This window comes from Equus caballus, chromosome 20 (assembly GCF_041296265.1).
Source record: "Equus caballus isolate H_3958 breed thoroughbred chromosome 20, TB-T2T, whole genome shotgun sequence".
Lineage (NCBI taxonomy): Eukaryota > Metazoa > Chordata > Mammalia > Perissodactyla > Equidae > Equus > Equus caballus.
The window spans coordinates 8951393-8974785 of record NC_091703.1 but is presented as its reverse complement, the minus strand read 5'-3'; the positions used below and the strand labels follow the sequence as shown (position 1 = coordinate 8974785).

General features: G+C 42.3%; 1 protein-coding gene across 2 annotated transcripts in view; it reads left to right on the top strand.

The window, feature by feature from the left end:
- SSR1 (signal sequence receptor subunit 1) overlaps positions 1–22662 on the top strand; it is a 42932-nt gene extending 20270 nt beyond the window's left edge. Inside the window, exons 8-9 of one of the 2 annotated variants that reach the window (XM_023624413.2) lie at positions 5139–5202; positions 21817–22662. In XM_023624413.2, coding sequence (XP_023480181.1) covers positions 5139–5202; positions 21817–21841 — 89 coding nt within the window. In that variant the 3' untranslated portion in view covers positions 21842–22662. Of the gene's footprint in view, positions 1–5138; positions 7495–21816 lie in introns of those variants that run through there. The other variant, XM_023624414.2, reaches the window with a different exon arrangement.
- The last annotated feature ends 731 nt before the right edge of the window (positions 22663–23393 follow it).

Genomic DNA, 23393 nt, shown 5'->3' with positions numbered 1-23393 from the left:
GAGATTGGCTACCTGTCCTCTAGAAAAGGGTTTCTCAAATTTTGTATACAAATCACTTGCAAATCTTGTTATGATGCAGGTTCCGATTCAGTCGCTCTAGGGTGGGGCCGAAGCATCAGGCGTTTCTAACAAGCTCCCAGATGATGCCAGTACTGCCCACCCATTGATCACACCGAGTGATAAGGCTCTAAAAAGTCCCACCTCCAAATTTGTCTGATTGTTTTGTCCTGGTGTCTTTTAGTTATAGTTTATTTAACCTGGAAGATGTAAAGCTGTAGGCTTGATTAGATTTAAGTTGTTAGTTTTTGGATAATAGCATGCATTGTAGCTCATGAGTGCTGCTTCCTGTATCACATCAAGAAGCAGCATCTGATTGTCCCATCTTAGTGATGTTAAATCGAGCGCTTGATTAGGGTGGTAGCCGTATGATCTTTCTATGTAACCAGGAAGGGTTAGGTCTTTCTGCTTGCAACTTAGAAATTATCTGTGTGGTATATCCAGTTCTCTAAGCGACTCACCAGTTGATAATCCTTGCATGAATTGGTAATGTTTCAGAGCTTGTAAGTGATGAGTTTTTATTGAAATTTCTTCCATTTTTACTAATTGCCATTCTTTTGTAAAGTAGAGCTTTCCCTCATCAGCTGGGGCTTTTTGGTTACCCTAAAAGACAGCTCCTACTGAAAAAACAGGATAAATGCTTAATTCTTTCCTTTGTTTTCCAGTTTTCAAAGTAAAGAGTCTAGAAACCACCCAAATGGTGACAAATGAGTTTTTTCCTAATTTTCTCCTTTGTTATTTATCATAAACTTGGATTTTCATAGAATCAGTGTATTTCAGTTAACTTTTTTGGAAGTAACCTTGGTTTATAACATTATATAATTTTCAGATGTACATCATTATATTTTGACTTCTGTGTACACTACATCGTGTTCTCCAGCAAAAGTCTAGTTCCCATCCGTCACCGTACACACATGGCCTTTTGCTCTCCTCCCACTCCTTTCCCCTCTGGTAACCACCAATCTATTCTCTGTATCTCTGTGTGTGTTTTTTATCTTTCACGTAAGTGAAATCATATGGTATTTGACTTTCTCTGTCTGACTTATTTTGCTTAGGATAATACCCACAAGGTCCATCCATGTTGCCACAGATGGCAAGATTTCATCCCCTTTTTTTTTATGGCTGAGTAGTGTTCCATTATATATACATATACCACATCATCTTTATCCATTCATTTGTTGATGAGCACTTAGGTTGTTTCCGAGTCTTGGCTATTGTGACTAATGCTGCAATGAACATGTAAGTGCATGTATCTTTTCAAATTAATGTTTTCATGTTCTTTGGATAATACCCAGAAGTGGAATACCTGGATCACATTTTTACTTTTTTGAGGAATCTCCATACTGTTTTCCATAGTGGCTGCACTGTTTTACATTCCCACCAAGAGTGTTATGAGGGTTCACTTTTCTCCACATCTTCTCCAACACTTGTTTCTTGTCTTTTTAATATTAGCCATTCTTACGGGCATGAGGTGGTATCTTGTGGTTTCGATTTGCATTTCCCTAATAATTAGTGATGTTGAACATGTATTCATGTGTGTGTTGGCCGTCTTTTTATCTTCTTTGGAAAAATGTTCAAATCTTATGCCCATTTTTTAATTGGGTGGTTTGCTTGAGTTCTTTTTATATTTTGGATATTAAACCCCTTATCGGATATATGATTTGCAAATATCTTCTCCCAATTGGTAGGTTGTCTCTTTGTTTTGTCGGTGGTTTCTTTTGCCATGCAGAAGTAACTTAGTCTTTTTGATGCTCAAACATTGTTACAGTTTTGGCTAGACTTTAGGGATGTCATTGATACCGAGTGACATTGTAGGCCCATTCTGTGAACTAAGCTAGAATATATGCATTTTTTCAAATCATGAAATCCTTTTGATATTTTCAGTTTAATTTTAACAATATTTTTACTTAATTTTGTATGCTTGTCTTTCTTTTTTTTCTCTAAAGTCTTGATTCCTCAGAGCCGGAGTCCTCAGACTTTAGCTTTCATCAGAATCACCTGGACTGCCCATTAAGCTTGCTGGGCCCCACCCCTACAGTTTCTAGTTGAATTGGTCTGGGGTGAGACCCAAGAATTTGCATATCTCAGTTCTCAGGCGATTTTAAGGCTGCTGATCCAGACACACAGAACCACTGTCTTAGAACATGATTTTCTTAGAGTAAAGAGGTTGAGCCAAATTGCAGATAATTAAGGAAAAAATAGCCATTTCTTTCAAAGATAGGGACATGTGCTTTGCGTATTTGAAGACAGAATGGAGAAAACCCAAGAGAAGTTTTGAAGATTGTGGAACAGGAGGTGTACATGGAAGTGGAAGGTCCTCCAGCTTTGAGGAATTCCCTTTGGAGAGGAATGGTGTTGAGGACTAGGATATTTAAGAGGCTGATACTTACTTAATTTGGCAAGAGCTTTTTCTCATCCCTGTCTCATGAGAATGTAAGGGAAGGAGGAATAATTTGAAACACTTTGAACCCATTAGTAGTAAGTTTTCCTGATAAGTTTTGCATTTCAGATTAGGGCACTTGCTTCCCTGATGTCTTTTTAACTATAATTGATGGGCTAGCTGATATTTTTTTCTTTTAAAGATTGGCACCTGGGCTAACAACTGTTGCCAGTCTTTTTTTTTTTTTTTTCCTGCTTTATCTCCCCAAACCTCCCTGTACACAGTTGTGTATCTTAGTTGCAGGTCCTTCTAGTTGTGGGATGTGGGACGCCGCCTCAACGTGGCCTGACGAGCGGTGCCATGTCCGCACCCAGGATCCGAACCCTGGGCTGCTGCAGCAGAGCGCGCGAACTTAACCACTCGGCCATAGAGCCAGCCCCCTGACCAGCTAATTTTGATAGAAAATTATAGGATCTTTGCTTAATTACTAGTTTTTTAAGTGTATACATAGGAAAACCTTAGTCAGAAACTATAAGAATGAAATCTTTTATATAATTTGACTTTTCTTGTTAACTCAGGGATCCATAAGAAAACTTTTGACTTATAGCTCATTAATAAAAAAAAATCCCTCTGAAAGCTATGTATGTAGTACTACTCTCCCTGAGTAAGATAGAAAATTAGACAGATTATACAGTCCGAGAAAGGGAACAGGGACTGGCTAAAGTTGCTGTTAACATTTTTCCTTCGTCTTCTAAAAATGAAAAAAAGTTGCAGACAGTTAATGATTTTACTACAATTAGATAAATTTCTTTAACATCTTTCTTTTAAATGAGCAGTATAGGCATTTTCAGATCTCCCTCATTTGTTCAACATCCTTAAACATCATGCTTAAATGTTTTTTCACTTAAGTGATTTCTTTTTTCATGTTGTGTTTTCTACATGCATGAAAGCTAAAACATTTTGACCTTAAATAATTTATTGGATTTTTTTAGGTGTTTTTTTAAGTTTTTTTAGGGTTTTGAGAAGGGTGGTAAGTGGGAGATTGGGTTTTTCTTGATGGTGAAGAGCATTAGTATACATCTCAGTTACTGTTCTTTGCTGAAATGAAATGGCGCTTTCTGGGTTATCGAGGTATATGGAGCCACTTTCCCAAAAGCTCCATGACTCCACAATATTCTCCGACTCTGTTTCTCATTTGTATGCTTCTTAACGTTGATGTGCTAGACAGACAGGTAATGAAGCTTTTTAGACTCATTGTTAAGGTAAACTGAATCGGCTGCCCTACTGACAGGGTCAGATTCTTGTGTGTTGAAACAGGCATCACAGGTCCTCTAAGGCTCTTTTCCATGTATTCCTATATTTAAAATCCTGCTTCAGCAGGTTGAAATTGTTGGAAATCAATAATCACCACTTCACATAGTAACAGCTGTGTTCACATAAAAGCCTATTAGATTCCAAAGTACTTTTTGAATCATCAGTATATTAAGCATATTGTTTATTTTAAAAAAATTATTTAGAAATTGGTCAACTATGTAAAAGCAGTACTTAATCTAACCTTTTTGAAAATCTGATGAAAGTTGTAGTCTTTCTTCATCAGAAAAATGCTTCTATGCTCAGTTTTGGACACACATCATTACTAAGCTGTTTAATAAAGTAGCACGAGGTCAATTTTCATGTGATGTGTAGACTCAGTCGTAATATTTCAGTCATTAACTCTTAAGCAGATTCTTTTAAAAGAATTCTTAGCTTCTAAATATTCTTGACAAACATTTACTTATATATTTCTTAAATATAGGTATGGTCTAGTAATTTTGGAAAGTAAAAATTAAGCTCTTTTAGACAGATTTTTTCATACCTGTTAATGAAATGCTTACAAGTGAACCCCATACTTTGTTGAAAACATCTTTTTCCAGCCCTTCACTTTTTTTTAATGGGAAAAATAGAGTTTTTAACTTACTCCACAAAGAGCTTATCTTCCTAATATGTAAAATGCTCCTAGAAAATAAGAAAAAGACAATGGTCAGAGAGAAGACAGCCCTTCCCTTTTCAAAGAAGCTTAGAGATGACTCTTCTTACTGAGTGGAAGTAGAAGAAACTCATCACCAATTTATTTTTTATTTAATAGACCCCACTAAGAATCTAACATAAAAGATAAAGAGAAAAAAAAAGATAATGCTTATGTGCGTAAGATAGTTTTAATATTGATATACTATGTAATTTCCTTTATCCTGCTGCTTCTTCCAGGTAAATTTATGAAATTGCCAAAATTTGCCAAATGCATGGTTGCATTTGTAAATACTGTCTTTAATTTGTAACCAATATAAATTTGTCTGAGTTGCAAATTTCATATCTTTTACACTATTGCTAAAGTGTTTACTTATGCATGTATAAACATGTTAAGTTGTACATTCAAAATTTTGCAGGGTGGCTTCAACATTACAGTAACCATGATTAGATCTTTTCTCACCCTAATGGCAAAAAGTTTCATTTTAATTGTGTTACCTCTTGAAGGATTATTTTAAAGCTTAGTTTAAAAACCTAAATTAGATAAGAGGCATTTATTATTAGATAGTATCCTTGCATTTGTGTTCATTTTTTTTTAATTTAATGGTAAAGTTGAAGGAAAATGCTTTTTAAATGTCTTTTGAATCCAACGCACTCATAATAGTCAGGCAAGTTAAAACTTTCTCTTTTCTTCCAGATAAAGCTTCACCAAGAAGGTTGCCCAGGAAACGGGCACAGAAGCGATCAGTGGGATCTGATGAGTAAATGTTCCTTTGTGCAACAATTCAGTCTTTACTTAACCTGCCCTAATGTTTTTCGGCCTGATGGGAATTAGTGCAGAGAAGCCATATCACCATAGAAGGCAACTACTCCTTATGTGTGGACTGAGCAATCAGAGTCTGTGATGATAATATTGCTGAAAATGCACTGCATTCGTTTTTCTAAAGTAACAAATTTGGTTTTTTTTTAAACCATTAAAATCTGTGTGTGCGTGTGTATGTATGTGAGCAGTTGGTCTTACCGGAATCATTGTTGAACTACCTGAAACATGCCTTTAGAATACTAAATATGATGCAATTGTCTCTTCCTTTTTGACATTTTTATATTTTCCCCCCAAACGCAGTATTTGCCCGATAGGATATAGATGTCCTGCCTTGAACTGTTTTAAAGAAAACAATTTGTTTCTTAGAATAGCTCAAATCCCAATTGATGGCACAAATTAGCATTTTGTTGTTATTGTTGCTGTTTTACAAGTAGTATTCTAAAGGCACAAGCTGGAACAGCTGCTTTTTAGCAATAGAATTGTTTTGGTATCTTGCTGCTGTTTACTGTGATGCGCACCTTCAGAAAACTTCCCAGATGAGTTCAAGGAATTTGGGGATCTCTTGAGCAACAAAATTGTGAAACATGAAAATTCTGCTGATCTTGTTGTATAAAACCAATCCCACTCTTTATCGTAAAGAAAATGGTACATTTATGGAAACTGAGTTGTTTTGTCCATCATTGCTCTGTTTCTGACCTGAAGGATAGCTCTGGAATGATTTTAGACCCACTGAGTTTTTTTTTGTTTTAAGAGATCATTTTTCTCTCCTTAGAATATAGAAGCATCTTGCTTAAGAGAAGTTGCTTTGGTCACAGACTGAGCCGAAGGTAAATTTATAAAGAGAGAGAGAGACTCCAACTGATCCTAACCTGTAAAAGAAAAAAAAAAGAGAGTTGGGTATTTTTTAAATGGTTAACCAGTTTTTTTAATCTCATCTTTTGGGGATTTTTGATTGTTATATAACCTTTTTAAAGTTAATCTGAAGACTTCCAAAATTTTAAGCAGTTAAGCCGTCAGAACCAAAATTAAATTGGACTTCATAGAATTGTCTTAGAGAGTTACTGTGGCCCTAGGTAGTAAATTGTTTGGCATTATTGTCATACTGGATGAAGGGTGAAGTAAAATAGTGTGAACAGATAAGAGGCTTTTCCCGTCTGTCTTTAAGCCATATTCTCCCATATATATTTTGTAAGGAAAGGGTAAATGAAATTTAAGTGGCTGTTTAATTCCTGATCTGTCTTCATTATAATGAACTGACCCGTCTTCATTATAATTTACCCCACCCGTACCCATGCTCACACAAAAACAGCAGAGCAAAACATAGCCAACAAAAAATATTTCTAAGTTGTTTAAGTATTTAAACGTCTGAGCCAAAGCCAATGATAATAAAATAGAAGTTATTGTATAGTTGTTAATCGCTTTGCAAGTAGGGGCTAAGGTGTCAAATTTATATTGGCATTGCTGAACTATAAACTTTCTATACCTGTAATATAAAGTGTTTGAGTTTTTAATTGGGCTGTATGATCAGTAGTTTATTTTGGAAAAGCTCTATGAGCTCTAAGAAACTGCATGGTTTTTTGTTTAATGTAATATAGGAGACCGTCCACTTTCTCAAGGAATATATTCCAAACGTTTTTGTGAATGTCCAAGTTTGTGAAACTACTAGAACATAATGCAATGAGGTGTAATTACGAAATTTGAATGACCTATAGAGCATTGTATTGAATACCTGGTGATATTTAGGTAATGGCAAAGCCACACTGAGTTACAGGTGCCAGTCCTTGTGACTGCTAAGTAATTTGCCTTACATACCAGCCCCTTCCCCTTCTGAGGTTCAGATTAGTGCTTCAGAACTTATTTGTCATGTTTTATTTTTTTAGCATAGATTCGGAACACTTGAAACTCTTAAATCCTCAGATGCCAGGGGTGTTCTATAGTATCAGTAAGTGTTTAGCAGAAACTAACTCCATAATGAATGGAATTCAATTCCACACATGGTTTGTTCAAGCACACTTAATAAGTAGCCTATTTTTTAAATGTCTTTTTTAAATGTAAATATTTGGATGAAGTTTTTGTTTTGATATATTCATTTGCTACACCAACCATGGTTTCAGAATTCACGTTTTGAGCAACTTGGTTTCAGAATCTGTAAAATGAGCTGAGAATCTTGTATATCCAACCTGTCACTCAGATGTGTGAGAATAATGTGTTCATAAAGCATGGATCTTGCTTTGGTTGTGCAGCTTCATCATTCATTTCATGGTCTTACACAGTAAGTGACTTTGAGACTATTCCTGCCCTCTAACGTGGTGTCCGAGGAGGGGGCCGAGGGAAACGACACCGCCAAGGCTGAAGCCTGAGGAAAATAGAAATCAGAAGGAAAGGAGCGTGGACTTGATTTTAGTGAAGTTTTTAATTTTAAATAAGCTTCAGAAAATAGTGACTTTGATAGGAAGAAAAGGCAAATTTAGATCTTAAAAAAAATAAAATGTTAAAAAGCCATTGCCTTAAAGGTGTATTTGCAGTGCATCAGCCTGGAGTTGTACTTTGGCTCTGTTGGGGAGACGCAAATGTTGGTACTGTGACACTGAAACTTTTATTTAATGACTTGTGTTATTTTGGAGGTAGAATAATTAGATAAATGACATAATATGCAAGGCTCTCATATAGCATTTATCTTTTATGGTACAGTGATATCCATACCCTTGGTATGAAGGAAAATTTACATGATTTAGTGCATTTAAATAGTGACGTAATCTTTTTTTAAACCACGAACTCAGCCATACCCATTATCTCTCACCAAGATTCTGATAGGTTACATCCTTGATTTTTCAGTCTTTAGTTCCAAAATTAGATGTTAGCTTAAATTCAAAAACATTTCCAGATACACTTGAAGTAATCTACCACAGTTTTGGACAGTATCATTTATAGCTGTGCAATCAATAAGCTTGCTCTAATTTTATTAAATAAAATCCTACTTTTCTTTGAACTAGTATCTCCAGCTTAGTGAAGAGCAATGTGACACACAAACAAGACCCTTGTTAGTAGTATAAGTGGAACATTTCGATTCTGCTGTTAAGCTGATATGTATAAACATCATCCTTAGAGGATATAAGGAGGGAAGAACAAAACTGACTTGCAAACATCTAAGTAAGAATTTCTTTAGAACTCTTAGGAACTTTACTAATTAGTATTTGTAATGATTTTATCCTTTTTCATTTACACAAAAGGCTGGGACTTTTACAGTAATTATATAATCTGAAGGTCCTGGAGTTTTTCTTTTTTCAGATTTTGGAATTATTTAGGAATATGGCTCTAAGGTTGGGGTACCGTTTAGCTGCCTTTTTTAAGGCGGTATGAAAGGAAGTCATTTATTAAAATCAGCCATGCACTGTGTGCTGTTGGGCCTTTCCGCTCATCATCTCAGAAACCTTCACGACAACCCACTGCGATGGAACACCACTCAGCCTAAGCGGATGCTGCTCTCATTTTATTCATGGAAAAAACAGGACCTCCCGAGTTTCAGTAGCTTGCTCAAGGTTACATATTGAATATGGCTTCAGAGATGTCTTATTCTGAAACGCACACCGTCTTTCCCCTCCACCCTGTTTAAGATGGAAATTTCATAAAACCAAGCATTTATAAATGCTTGGTTTTCCAGAATCAATCAACCAGAAAGTTCAGATAACCTTAGTACTGAATATACTATATATATATATATATATATATATATATATATATATAAGGGTATATAGTATACATCACTTTAGTGTACTGTACAATAGTGTGTAAATGCCCCTCAACTCCAGAACACTCTAAAACCCCAAAGAATCTTCTCTGCTGTTATAAGATTTATCTTAATGTTTGTGGTATATATATATATATGATTATTTGAAATTTGACCCTTCATTTTCTATATGATAATTCAGTTATCCACAGTACCCTGTGTAATCTCTGTTAATGACACACACCTCTTCAAATGTCCCCGATTAACAAAATCATCATTTTTACAAGCATTTTCAAGATGCATTTCGTAGTTTGATTGGATTGTCAAGTTGTAAAGGGTTGAAAGATTGATCTTCTGTTGGAGATGAGAGCAAAGGCCCTGTCCGTGGGCTGTACGACCAGAGAAGTGATAGGACTGGGATTACAGGTTAGTCTTCTGGCTTCTCTTCTTTCGGTTCAAATAGAGATTTCCCCTAATAGGCATAATGGAGCATTAAAAATAAAATCGAGTATCTCCTAGAAAACACAGGAAGGACAACCCATACTTAAAGTCCCTAAATCAGAGCCAAAGATGATTGACTAGGCTGTTTTTTGTTGCTCTGTTGTCCCTTACATAGATTTCTGTCACACTGCCTGTGACAGTCTCTAAGCTTGCTGACAGGTCTTTCTCCCTCTGCTGGACTGTGAGTCCAGTGTCTTTTTTTCTTTTTATCCCCAGCTTCTGGTTCACAGTTATCACCTGGAAACCTATCACAAGTGTTTAAAGAAAGAACAAGAATATGGGGCCAATTTTCATCCACCGTTCTTCCATGGGCCTGTGTTCAGAAGTATTCCTGGTGAGAACCCAGGATCGCTAGTGGTTCTCTGAGGTTGGACAAAGAGAAGTGTTACGCTCTGCCAGCTTGGGGATTAGAATATAGTTAGCTCTGCCCAGTAACCAGTGGTGACCTTGAGAAGGCAGCTCATCCCTGGAGTCATGCTCTTTTTTTTTTTTTAAGCCATTTTTTTTTTTTTGAGTGAGGAAGATTGCCCCTCAGCTAACATCTGTTGCCAGTCTTCCTCTTTTTTTTTTCCCCAAAGCCCCAGCATATAGTTGTATATCCTGGTTGTGGGTCATTCTAGTTCTTCGACAAGGGATGCTGCCACAGCATGAGTTGATGAGTGGTATGTAGGTCTGTGCTCAGGATCTGAACTGGCGAACCCCAGACCCCTGACTTGGAGCACATGAATTTAACCACTTGGCCACAGGGCCAGCTGTTCGTGTTCTTATTTTGTTTTTTGGGGTTTTTTTTTTTTAGGAAGATTAGCCCTGAGCTAACTACTGCCAGTCCTCCTCTTTTTGCTGTGGAAGCCTGGCCCTAAGCTAACATCCATGCCCATCTTCCTCTACTTTATATGTGGGACGCCTACCACAGCATGGTGTGCCAAGCGGTGCCATATCCGCACTGGTGAACCCCGGGCCGCCGAGAAGCGGAACGTGTGCACTTAACCGCTGCACCACCGGGCTGGCCCCTCGTGTTCTTTTTTAATTGAGAGATATTGAAGTGTCAATCTCAAATTGTCTGACTCTATTACCTACATACCCTAACCTAATACAATGTTATTAAATGATAACATTCCTCCTTAAATCTGGTCTACTCAGAGGAAAAAGAACTGAGGTATAGAATGGACTTTTGTCAGGCCACCTGGGTTCAAATCCCAGCTCCCCGTTAGCTGGAGGCAAGTTCTGTAACCTCCCTGGGCTTCAGCTGGGGCTGCCAGCCTCCTAGGGTTGTTAGGTGCTCAGAACATGGCCTGGCGCGTGGGGAGCCATGTGAGTGGCTGCTGGTGCTGCTGTAAAGCACCGTAGGCTAGTAACAGCCTTGAAGCAAGACAGGTATGTGTGTGTGTACTTCCTGGCCTTCGATGTGGGGTGACAGTTAAATTCTACTGAAGAGAAGGAAGAGTTAAACATGATTCTTGTGTAACTAAAGAGTAAAAGCCTAAAATAGACATGTAATGTGGCTAGCTCTGGCTTTAATAACCAACCAGAGCGATACGGCTGCCCAGGGGAGCTTTTGTTGTAATAACTCCGTTAGAACCTGCACATCCGATTGAGAATTACATTTTTCAGAACTCTTGGAGAGGCTGCGTGTATTTCAGGGATGCCACTGCTGTTCAAAACGTTCTTGAAACTCCTCACGGAATTTCTTTCAGCTTCGGACTGGGAGTCTCCCAAAGAAACTCAGTCTTATGTTTTTTCAGAGATCCATTTGTCTGATCAGCCATGTTACTCACAGTTACCAAAGCAGGTGCTCCAGTTTTAAAGCCATTTTAGAAAGGAGTATGAGAAATATTTCAGTCGAGGATAGTGTTGGGATGGAGCAGATGTGTGTCAAGCATCTGCTCTGTGCTCTCCACATGCGTTCTCACAGCCACCCTCAAACCCCGTTACCCAGGGTGAAGCGGCCTCATAGAGCCCAGTGGCCCCCGCTCTTCACATGGGGGCTTCTGCGTTCTCTGGCTTTGTTGGAGGAAGGCATACTATGAATACTGTGACAGGGAGCACACTCATATTAACGCACATAACAGACTTAGTGTTCTAGGTGCACGATTTAGGATTTGCTTGACATTTTCTCTGAGGTAAATGTCTTCTCACAGCCAAGAGTCAGGCTACGTTTATCATGACGTTACTCCGTCTTGACAGTGGCTCTCTCGAAGGACCTGTTGCCATCATCCTCGGTAGTAGAAGGTCTGAAGCAGCTGGTCCTTAGTACACATGAGAACAGGACTGCGTCCCCTTGAACTCCTCTGCGCAGTTTATTACTAGAGTTGCATGTATTTTAAGGTCTTTCGTTTAGTATCTTATCCTGTGCATAATTGAGTGACCTTGTCACCGCTAAAACATGCTGGTTATGTATTTTAACAATTTGTCCCTACAAGCTGATGGCACTCTGTCTCCAGTAAGTGGGAAGCAGGATGTAGAGCAGACTTCGTCTGCTGTCCTGACGCTGTCTGCGGAGAAGACGGTGGCGGGGCTCAGTCTGATGGTGTGAGAATGTTGTATCTTGACTTTCCTCCGTTGCATTCCACCTGGACAACGTATGTAGTTTATACTGAAGCCCTTCCGAGAAGTCCTCTCATTTCAGGAACACCGGTAAGATTCGGTGACCCACTGGTCACTACAGGGGCTTTTCACACGCTGGCTGATGGTTTCAAGGAGAAACCCTGTACACACGCTGTCTCGGTCATGTCTGTGCAGAGAGGACCTTACTGTACCGACTGCAGTCTACGCAAGGCACTCGAGCTGTTACTGAGCCTTGCTTGTTGTCACGAGGGCCTGTCTTCCAGATTCTTGAGAGACTTAGCTCCCGACCTGCACCTTCTTTCCTCTAGTCCTCTGCATCTCTGTCGGCTTTCCTTTTTTGCCCACCTGGGTGGAAACCTCCGTGTCTTAAGTCTTGTGCGTGATTGTCTTGCTCCTCCAGCTGCATTCCTGTTTTGGTGGTGGTTTTCCCTCTTTGTCAAAATATCTCCTGTGCTCTTGGCTTCATTTTCTTCACCAGGCTTTCAGCCTTTTAAATTTCCTTCAGTGTAGCTTCTTCCCCCCAAAACCTGCTCTCAGGATCTCACGACTCCCTTCTTGACAGCCTTCTTTGTCTCAGTTTTCGGCCTTGACTTGTGCATTTAACCCATTGGCCACCAGCCCCAAATTGCCCTTAGCTCCTGTGACCTGCTCTCACTTCCTTCAGGTTTCCTTTAACCCCAAACTCAGGCTCATCGGCCCTCCCTCTGTGCTCGTCTCTGGGCAATTCTGGCTTCATCTGGTAGCTGTGTTTATTACCTCAATCCTAATTTTCTAGACCTGAATTATTTTCTTAGTGCCATTCTGTGATTGGCTTTCACTTAAATTTTTTATTGTGACCCTAAACCAACACATCGCAGATGTTTATTTCCCTCCGTAAACGTCCTCAATCTAACTTCTTGTCATTCTTCAGTAACATGGCTCCAATTTGTCCAACATGGACAGTGATTCGCGTATAAGTACTTAATCAATTCTTTTTTCATTCTTCTTTTTGTATTTTTATTATAATATTTTGTAGTTTTTATTATAATTTCTTCTTGAGATACATGTTAATTGATTACTGTGATTTAAAAAAAATTTTCTTTTGAAAACGATCTTTTTAAATTTCTTTTTGTTGCCGTAACTTTGGTTTATAACATTATATAAATTTCAGGTGTACATCGTGTTCCCATTCCTGTGTAGATTACATCGTGTTCACCATCCAAAGACTAATTATAATCCATCACCACACACATGAGCCTAGTCACCCCTTTTGCCCTCCTCCCTCCCCACTTCCCCTCTGGTAACCACCAATCCAATCTCTGTCTCTGTGTGATTGGTGTTTTTATAACTTCTACTTATGAGTGAGATCATATGGTATTTGACTTTCTCCCTCTGACTAATTTCACTGAGCATAATACCTTCAAGGTCCATCTATGTTGTCACAAATGGCCGGATTTCATCATTTCTTATGGCTGAGTAGTATTCCATTGTATATAAATACCACATCTTTATCCATTCATCCTTGATGGACACCTGGGTTGCTTCCGGGTCTTGGCTATTGTGAACAATGCTGCAGTGAACATAGGGGTGCAGGTATCTTTATGCATTCGTGTTTTCATGTTCTTTGGATAAATACCCAGCAATGGAATAGCTGGATAATAAATTCTTATTAATGTTAGCTCTGCTATGAATTAAATTTCAGTTCTCTGCATTTCAAAATCTAAGGAATATAAGAACTTTAAAGAAATCTGAATTCATTCAGTCTAGGCAAAATACCTCTGGTTCAAATTTCTTTTTATATTTCCTAATTCACTGCAGGAAGTCTTGGGTTTGCTGTTTTAATTCTAGAACTTGCAAACTTGACACATGATTTCTGGCAGTGTATTTTTAATCAGGTTATTTATGACAAAACTTGCTTCTTCAGTATAAGATTTTCTGTGTTGACTGTCTGAGAATGTTATCTGGCCATCTTTTAGGACTGACTGTTTAATGAAAGTGGGAGTAATGAATCCATAAAACTTTTGTACAGCTTTGAGAAGTGTTCCTACATTATAGGTTCCTGGAAATCAGTTTTCCAGTTTAGTAAACCCAAGAGCACCTTTTTTCTTGGTTATTTCCATCAGTGTGACCTACCACACAAACGAGACTGCTGTCCTGTGAAATGCTTCTTTTTTATTTACGTATCCCTTAGTTAAATCTGGTCTTGAGAGTATTTGTGTGCAATATAAAGTATTTCCTAAAGTGCCAATGCATATTACTGCAATGTTTTAATGATGAGAAGCACAGAGTGAATCTTAAAGATTAAGCAAAAAAAGAATGGGGAAAAAAACCCCTACAATATTGACCTTAATATTTCCCTGGAATTTGTAAAAAGCTTCATATGGGGGCTGGCCCCATGGCCGAGTGGTTAAGTTTGCGCGCTCCACTACTGTGGCCCGGGGTTCGGATCCCGGACGTGGACATGGCACCGCTCATTAGGCCACGCTGAGGTGGTGTCCCACGTGCCACAACTAGAAGGACCCACAACTAAAATATACAACTATGTACTGGGGGGATTGGGGGAGAAAAAAGCAGGAAAAAAAAAAAAAAAGATTGGCAACAGTTGTTAGCTCAGGTGCCAATCTTTGGGGGGGGGGAAAAAGCTTCATATGTTTTCTGCATATAAAATTTCGACATTTCAAATAACAAAGTCTTATTTTCGAATAAAAATGATTTAAGATGAGTTTTCCATGTGCTCTTTGACTGTCAGCTAGTTGACTTTTCAGATGATGGTCCTGGGACACCTCCCTCCCCTCACACATGTATGGAGACTTGGGTTCCCAGCAACTGTAGAGACTGCGTACGCGGACCATTTAGACATTTTGCAGCAAGTAGAGATACAGTTTTTATTTAAGTTCCTCATCTGTGTATCAATGAGTCAGTAGTACCTAGAATTTCCTTCTTGTCAAGATTTATTGTAAGTAGTAGAACTGAATTATGTGTTCTTCATTGAAAAAGTAATTTTTTATTAGAGTCTGTGCAAACTTTGGAGATTTAGTCTTTGTAACTATGTAATGTTTTCAGTCTTTTCTGCAGAAAGGAAAAAATGAAGAAGCAAAAAATATTTAATTAGGACAGTAAGAACCAGCATTTTCTTTCTTCTCTACAGTGCTTGAAACACTCAGTATTAAATAAATTTCAGATTAGTCCAAAGTCTGAAAAGAAATAGAAATGCTAGAGCAGTTGTTCTGGTAGGGTGGTGGATTTGTTTTTCTTTTCAAAACGTTTGTGATGTGCTTATATTTTATAATGGAAGAAATAAATGTCAATTTTACATTTATCTGAGCCTCCTATGATGAGTATGATAATCAACTTTGTGAGCAGCTTTTCTGTAGCTCAAAAAGAAAATGAGCCAATTTTTAAAAGTTGAATGTATTGTCCACTTTACGTATTCAAGGAAAATCAAGATCGAGTATTGCTGGAAAATCCTTGAAAGCGTTTTTCCTTTAAAGGAACCCAAGTTTCCCATCTGTTATTTTTAAAAATTAGTAAACTACCTGCATCTGCAGCTGGGTTTATGCAGGCACTGGACTGAGTGCTGCCCCCCTGCCCTGCCCGGCTGGAAACCCTCTGGCCTCCCCTGTACTTAGGGGAACATGGAGACTCCACTGCTGCCTGCAGGCCCTCTGGGATCTGGTCCTTACCTGTCTCTCACCCTTCCTCTGCTTCCTTCTGGCTCCTGGCCCTGGCAGTGAATCCCTCTGCCCAGGTCCAGCCCCACGTCATCCCTGCCTGTTACTTAGCCTCGCCTGACCTGCTTACCTCCTCAAGGCGGGCACTCACATCCCCCTCCTCATCGCCTTCAGACCCCTACCACTGTCTGAAATTACCTTGTCCTTCCATCACCAGTCACCCTCTTTTGAAATGTAAACTTCATGACAGCAAGAGTTTTGTCTTGAGCCAGCCCTGATGGCCTAGTGGTTAAAGTTCAGTGCGCTCCTCTTCAGCGGCCCGGGTTTGGTTCCTGGGTGCAGAACACACCACTCGTCTGTCAGTAGCCATGCTGTGGTGGCAGCTCACATAGAAGAACCAGAAGGACTTACAACTAGAATATACAACTATGTACTGGGGCTTTGAGGAAGGAAAAAAAAAGGAAGATGGGCAGCAGAAGTTAGCTCAGGGCAACTCTTTCTCAGAAAAAAAAAAAAAAAGTTTTAAAAAAAAAGAATTTTGTCTTGTGTAAGTCACTGGATCACCCAGTCTAAAAACAGTACCTGGCACATAGTAGTTGTTTAATAAATATGAATTATTTAATCATCAACCATACAGTGAAGTAGGTACATCCCCATTTTGCAAATGAGGAGATTAAATACACAAGTTAAATAACTCACTAAAAATCACTCAGCTGTTCAGTGGCGAAGCTGAGGTTGAAACACAGGCTTGTCTGTGTCCAGAGCCTTCACATGATTCTGCTGCCTCCCTCATAGTATGGAAGTTCTCCAGAGGCACCTGTCACCATGTACTGAAAAGCCAGGATAAAACAGCAGGTTGAATCACTGTGCTTTGGATTCACGCATGCCCAAGTCTCGGGCTCGTGTGCGGACGTGCACGAGACTTCTGGGCTGTCCCGGTGGGCCGGTGCACGTGGAGGGTTTCAGAGAAGAGGTTGAGGTTGAAATGGCTTCTTGGTTGTACATGGCCACTCCACTTGGAAGCATTTACCAAGACAAAAGTAAGGAAACTGCAGGCTAGCGCCTGGGAGTTGCTGTTAGAGTGGTCACGTGAAATCCCTTAGGGGAGTTCTAGAAAAGAAAGTGAAACAGTAGAGAGATCCCAGCCGGAGCTTCAAAACAAAACATTAGTTCCTGACTTGTAACCTTAAATATTTTTTCCTGAAACGCATAATGACAAGCTTAGCGAATTACACCAAGTTGAAACAACTAAGTAAGCTGTCGTAGGTGCACAGAAGTTGCCCACTGGCCATTACAGGAGCACCAAGAGGAAAGGGACCAAAGAAAACTATTGAAGTGCAAGCCCCGTTTAAATTGTGTTTCAAGTCAAGAGACTAGCTGTGTCATGGAGACTTTCTAAAAACACATTACTAAGTTTCTTATAAGGGAATAGTTCATTACTTGTGTCTGTATTTTCCGTTTCATAATTTTAAATTAGTAGTATTTCCTCCTCTTCAAGATTTCTCCAAATGATATGAAAACATTTTAAAGCATAACCGTTACCCCTGGGCTCTCTTGATACCCGTCCGCAGAGGTGTGTTTTGCTGCCCTCTGCTGCTCATGGTGGGTACAGCAGTGAACAGCCCATTCCCAGGGCTGCCCTTTGGCATTGCCAGAAAGGTGCAGAAGGATCGAGGAGACAAGACTGTATTAGGAATTGTTCTCTCCTAAAGCAAACTACCTCTTCCAACCAGTGCAACCCAGCTAACCTCTGCATGCCTGTGCTCCACTCCCCACCCCAAAAGTAAACCTCAAATTAGAGTGAAAATGGTGCTCTTGCTAAGACGTCAATGAAATGATTTAGATTTTTAAGTTATTTGAGTGATCATGTCAGTAGAAAGGTGAATGCTGTAAGAGTCACCCCTGTGGGTCACTGGTAGCGCTGGCTGGCCACACTTAGAATGGGTTCTCTGGGGTCATCTTGTCTCCCAGAGGAACAGGGTTTCAGAGGGCGGAGAAAGCCCCGCCCCCCTCTGCTTGCCTCCGTCCTGTCCAGACATAAACACACACGCATGTTTGTTCCGGAAGACTAAGCAGGTATTTCCGCTCACTGGACATCAGGAGTGTGATGGTTAATAGCTGTTGGAGTTAGCTCTTGTTGGAATCAAGACTCACCCAATTAGTAGCTGGGTAACCTTAAACAAGGCACCTACCTGGTCTGTCTGTTTCTCCATCTGTAAAATGGGGATAATACTGCCTAGAGTTACTCAGTGAATATTTACAAAGCCTCTCACTGTATGTCAGGTGTTTCGTTGAAGTTTTAAAGATATTGCATGTAGAAAAGCTCCCAATGCCTGGCCCAGAGGAACCTAATTTTCACTGCTTGGAATGCTCTTCCGCATTACATGAGCAACGTTCATTTGTCAGCCAACTAAAAACCATCATCTGCAACTTTTTTCCCTAGAACTCTGAAACATAAAAGGTGTTGTCCTCTTTTTTCCCCCTGTACTAAATAGAGCCTCATATAATATTAGCGTTGAAAAGAACCTTAGGAGTCGCCCGGTCCAGCGTTTTTTTGCCCAGTGCAGGGCTCTCCTGCCAGTGCGCGAGCCTGTATGGACCCTCCGCCTGGCCAGGTGGCCCTTTGCGTCTTTGAACAGCCCAACTTTTATTCGTTCTTTCTTGAATCCAAATGAGCTTCCTTGTGGTCTGTGTCCTAGTTCTGCGCCCTGATCATCGTAGGAAGAGCCTCCTTTCCCTCCCTTAGGACAGCCCTTTATGTATTTGAAGAGATCTCTCTCTCTTTCCTTCGTCAGAAATCATCTTTTATTCAGGCTAATGTAAAAATAATAACCACCTCAAGCTACGTGGATCTTTTTTTCCTAAAATATTCCCACAGAGTATTTTTGTTTTCAAGGGAAGACTGCCAGTATTTATTAAGATAATGGGAATTGTTTGGGCACATAAAATCTTACATGTTATTGAATAATATAAATGAAAGGGTCCAAAATGATTACTTGAGATAAAGGGTGAAAATAGTTGCCTTTAGGACTCTCCCTCCACAATGCATTACTTTGACACTTATTTCTTGCTCTTAGGCAGCATTTGCAAACTTAGTTGCCCATGAGATGGGGGTGGGGGCCGGGGAGAGGTGGGGCCGGAGGAGGCTTGCCTGAAGCACAGAGTTCGGGGCACCATCCCCAAAGCTTTGGACTCTAGCTCTGGGCTGGGGCTCAGAAATCTGCATTTTAATAAGCACCACTGGTACTCCCAAAACCATGCTGCCACACCTTCCCCAGGCCTCTGAAGGCACTCCCTGGCTGCGACGTCATGCGCCCATCTCCCCTGCTTGCCCCCGGGAAGCCCTGAACCAGCTGTATGCCAGGACGGCACATGCGCTGCAGGCGGCGGCCATTAGCCTGGACCTGAACAGGCTCCTTGCCTTCTACAGACATGGGGCTACTTTACTTGCCCCTTCCTATTGTTTCCTACCCTCTTGTTGGATGCCTGAGAGGCCAACTGAAATTAGTGGCGGTGGCGGTGGCTGACCCTTTTGAGCCCTTCCTGTGATCCAGGGACTCTTCTAAGCGTTTCACTTGTGTTCTCTCATTTCCTTCTCAGGGCAACCAGCCCTGTTTGAGGTGGATTCTCGTATCACCATGTTATGGCTGAAGAAACTGAGGCACAGAATGATAAAGCAACTTCCCACGGTCACCTAGCTTGTAGAGAGAGTAAGGCCACCCGGGATTTGGACACAGGCAATCTGACTCCAGGAGTCCTGCGCATCTGCTCTGCCACGGCTCCTGGACCTCTCCTGGAGGCGCAGGCCTGTGCAGCCAAACACCCGGTGTCCCAAAGGCACCTCCCACTCAGTATGGGCATTGCTCGTTTTCCTCCCCTAAATCACTTTCTCCTCCAGGATTCTCTCTCCCAGTTGGTGCCATCACTTCCACAGGAAATGTCCTTTTTACAGGTCCCCACCATCCTCCGGCCCCATGACAGTCTTAAATCCAGCTCTTCTCTGCCCTTTACCCTGCCCTGCCTCTCACCCTCATCCTGGAGGTGCTGGAAGCTCTTTGCTCAGTTCCTGCGTGGTAAGCAAGCACTTGACAAATGCCACAGCCCCGTCTGGTTGTGATGCAGCCGCTGCCTGCAGGGCTGCAAGCTGTGACCCAGTCTAGACCCTTCAGACTCGCCCCCACGAGCTGCCCTGATCATCGGAAGATGGCCCTCTGATCCTTGTTGCTCTCCCCTGCTTAAAACCTTTTGGCAGTTCCCCACAGCCTGCGGGACGCGGATCCAAACCTCTGCTCTTTGCCTCCGCCTGACCTTCGAACCTGAGCCCACTGGTCCCTGCTTGGAAGCTTTACTCCAGCTGAGCTGCTCATTCCCTGCGCACCACACGCGTCGCCACCTCCCGGCCCTTGCCCGGTCCGCTCCTATATGGGAGACGCTGACACCCCGCCCTGACCTGCTGTCAAGCACCTGGTTTAGGGGGAGCTTTGAATTTTGATATAATTTTGAACTTACAGGAAAGTTGCAAAATAGTATAAAGAAATTCCCCACACCCCTTCACCTTCACCCGGATCATTAATTGTTAGCATTTGGCCGCACACATACAATCGTGCGTCGCTTAACAAGGGGAATGTGGTCTGAGAAATGCGTCATGAGGCGATTTCGTCGTTATGCGAACATCATAGAGTGCACTTGCACAAACCTAGATGGTGCAGCCTACTGCACAGCTGGGCTACACGGTGCTAACCTTATGGGACCACTGTCGTATAATGTGGTCTGTCTTTGACCGAAACATCACTGTGCAGCGCGTGAGTGTACATTTTTTCTGATCTATTTGCGAGTGGATTGCAGACATCGTGCTCCTTGCCCCTGAATACACCAGCGTTTACCTCCTAAGAGCAAACACATTCTCTTACATAACCAAATCACAGTTACCAAAATCGGGACCTTTCACATGGACGCACTGTTTTCTAGTCCACCGGCTGTGGCCGGATTTCACTGCTCGTCTCAGTAATGCCCATTACAGCTGTTCTTTCCTGGTTCCGGAGCCAGTCCAAGATCACGCATCGCACTTAGTTGTCGTGTCTCCTTAGCTCTTTTCATCTGACACGTTTCCTCCGTCCTTCAGGATGCTGGCATTTCTAAGCAGTACAGGCTGGTTGCTTTGCTAGAGCTTGCGCACTGTTTCCTCATGAACAGATTCAGATTAAGCCTCACCGGCAGGAACAGCACAGAACTGATGCAGGACCCTCCTCAGTGCAGCAAATCCAGAGGCACCCCACGCTACTGGCTTGTCCAGTTGTTGTGACGTTGATACTGATGACTTGGGAAAGGTGGGCTCTTTAGTTTTTCAACCTCAGTTTTCATGTCACCTTTTTGAAAGAAGCTTTCTTAGGAGCCCTTGCCACCCCCAGGCACCCACCGTTAGGTCAGGTGTCTGTTCCCATCATGCCCTGCGTTAGTGCTCCATTCACATTGACTTGATTGAATCCTGGTGGTTGTGTATCTGTCTTCCCTACACTGCCACACGTTCCAGGAGAGCAAGGACCACGTCTTGCTCGCCGTGGCAGCCCCAGCTCCCAGCCAGGGCCAGGCACAGAGGAGGTGCTTACTATTCGATATTTGCTGAGTGAATGAAAGAATGAATGAGACTATTTGGGAGCTGATTCAGTTACAAAGCTAAAACCCCCAAATCTCTCCAGATGAGTCTTTGTGGGGTTTTTTGCTTTATGCATGGAGCATGGCTAAGTTTTTGGATTCCTTTTTATGCCAGATTCTCACTGAAGCATGACTAAATCTCAGTAAAGAGGCACGGTATTTATCTTGCTTTTGAGAATCACAGAATGGACTACTTTTAGAAACTTTGAACCCCAATCCTAGATTTTTCCATTTGTTCCTTCATGGGAGGAAGGCTGGGAGTGAGGGGAGGTTTTCTGGGTCTTTCATCATGTGACATATTTGGACTTGAAAGGGCAGCCTGAAGTGTCTGTCATAGTAGGACGGGCCCTTGGCCCGTTGCCGCTGTCCCGCCCCCACTGCACAGCCCGGTAGGGAAGTGACTCAAGGGCCATCCTGAGGCCTCTCAGGGGATCACTGTCTCCCTTTGTTGTTTCAGACGCAGGAGGAGGGAGACACACTGATGCTGTCCTCAGACCTCTCCTGCAGCTCTGCGTGCATGGTCTCCGGGCCAGGGCTGCGCACTCCTCGAGGCTGCTGCAGGAAACCCCTGGACGTGCGGCTCCCGGAGACCGGCCATCCTTTCTGCGCTGTTTTGCTATTTGTGAAACTTAGGACAGCACCAACCCACTCGGCTGGCTCCTCCGCTGGCTCCTGCTGTGAAGTCACCGCTGGGAATGGCTGCGTGACCAGGGCTTTGTGGCTTATGAGTAATGGCTGTTGTGCATTGTTTCTGGGTGGAGATTTCCCAGGAAATCAGGCTCCTTTGCCAGCCAGTAGGATGGGGATGTGGGTCCCCACCAGCGAGGACTGGATGAACTGTGTGGCCCACGCTGGAGCTTGTGCAGTCCAGCTTGCTCCTGCTCCACTGTGTAGATGGTGACTGAGGTCAGGAGACAGATGGCTGCAGGCGAGGTGAGCTCAGGAGCACCTGTGACATCATGGTGGCAGCACACACCTTCGCAGCTCCCAGGCTCACCTGAGGGAAACGTTGAAAGATGAGCTAAGTGGGGAGGGGCCTCACAAAGGGTTGGGCACCTCAGCCATCCCTGGGCCTCGGCAGAGGAAGAGCTGGGGCCGAGCTGAAGAATGCTCCACGGGCGCACAAGGAAACCCGTCTGACAGCACATGGGGTCCTTCCGCCGACTTGCAGAGGCCTGGCTGCCACGTGTTACAGGTGCTCAAAATGGCTCCCGGGCTCTTCTGTTATGCAGACAGGAATCATTAGTTGAAGTGCATTGAACTGAATTGGACTGAAATAAATTGAATTGAAAGGCACAAACAAGTATGAATCTCTTGCTGAGTGCCTGGCCCTGGAGCATCAAAGACACTTAAGACAGTCCCTGTCATCACACTAGCTGGGCCTGTAACTACCATATTGTGGCCTTGAGCAGAGTGCATTTGGGGCTGGGGGTGAGAATGGGGAGGGAGGAGGAGAGCGGCCTCAGGAGGAGATGCTCTCTGAGCTGAGCCTCCAAGTTCAGAGTGGGAATTGTGGAGAGAAGGAGGAAAAGGCAAGGAGGACATTAGGGTCCCAGGAAGGAGCAGGGGCAAGGGCACGCTGTATTTGAGGAATGACAAAGAAGAGGCGATGAAGCAGATGATAGCTGAGAGTGACACAGATTTTCACGTGCATAGACAGATTCACAGAGAAAGGGCATCTCAGGTGTGGCCTGTGCGCCCCATGCGTGGGAGTCACCTAAAGCAGAGCAGAGCTCTCCAGGAGCTGCGTCTGGAGCCTGCGTTTTAGAACAGACTCTACAAGTGAATCGAAGTTTGAGGCTCACTGGCGGGGGTGGGGATGAGCCTCTCTAGCTGATGGGGAGCCACTAAATGACTTTTAGGTAGGGAGTATCAGGATCAATTTCCGTGTCATTGTCACACTTCCAGGCACATCAGAGTCCCCTGGAGGGCTTGTTAACACACAGACTTCCAGGCCCACCGCCGAGATTCTGAGTCCCTAGGTCTGGGGTGGGGCCTGAGTGTGTATTTTGCTGGTAGGTTCCCAGGTGGGTG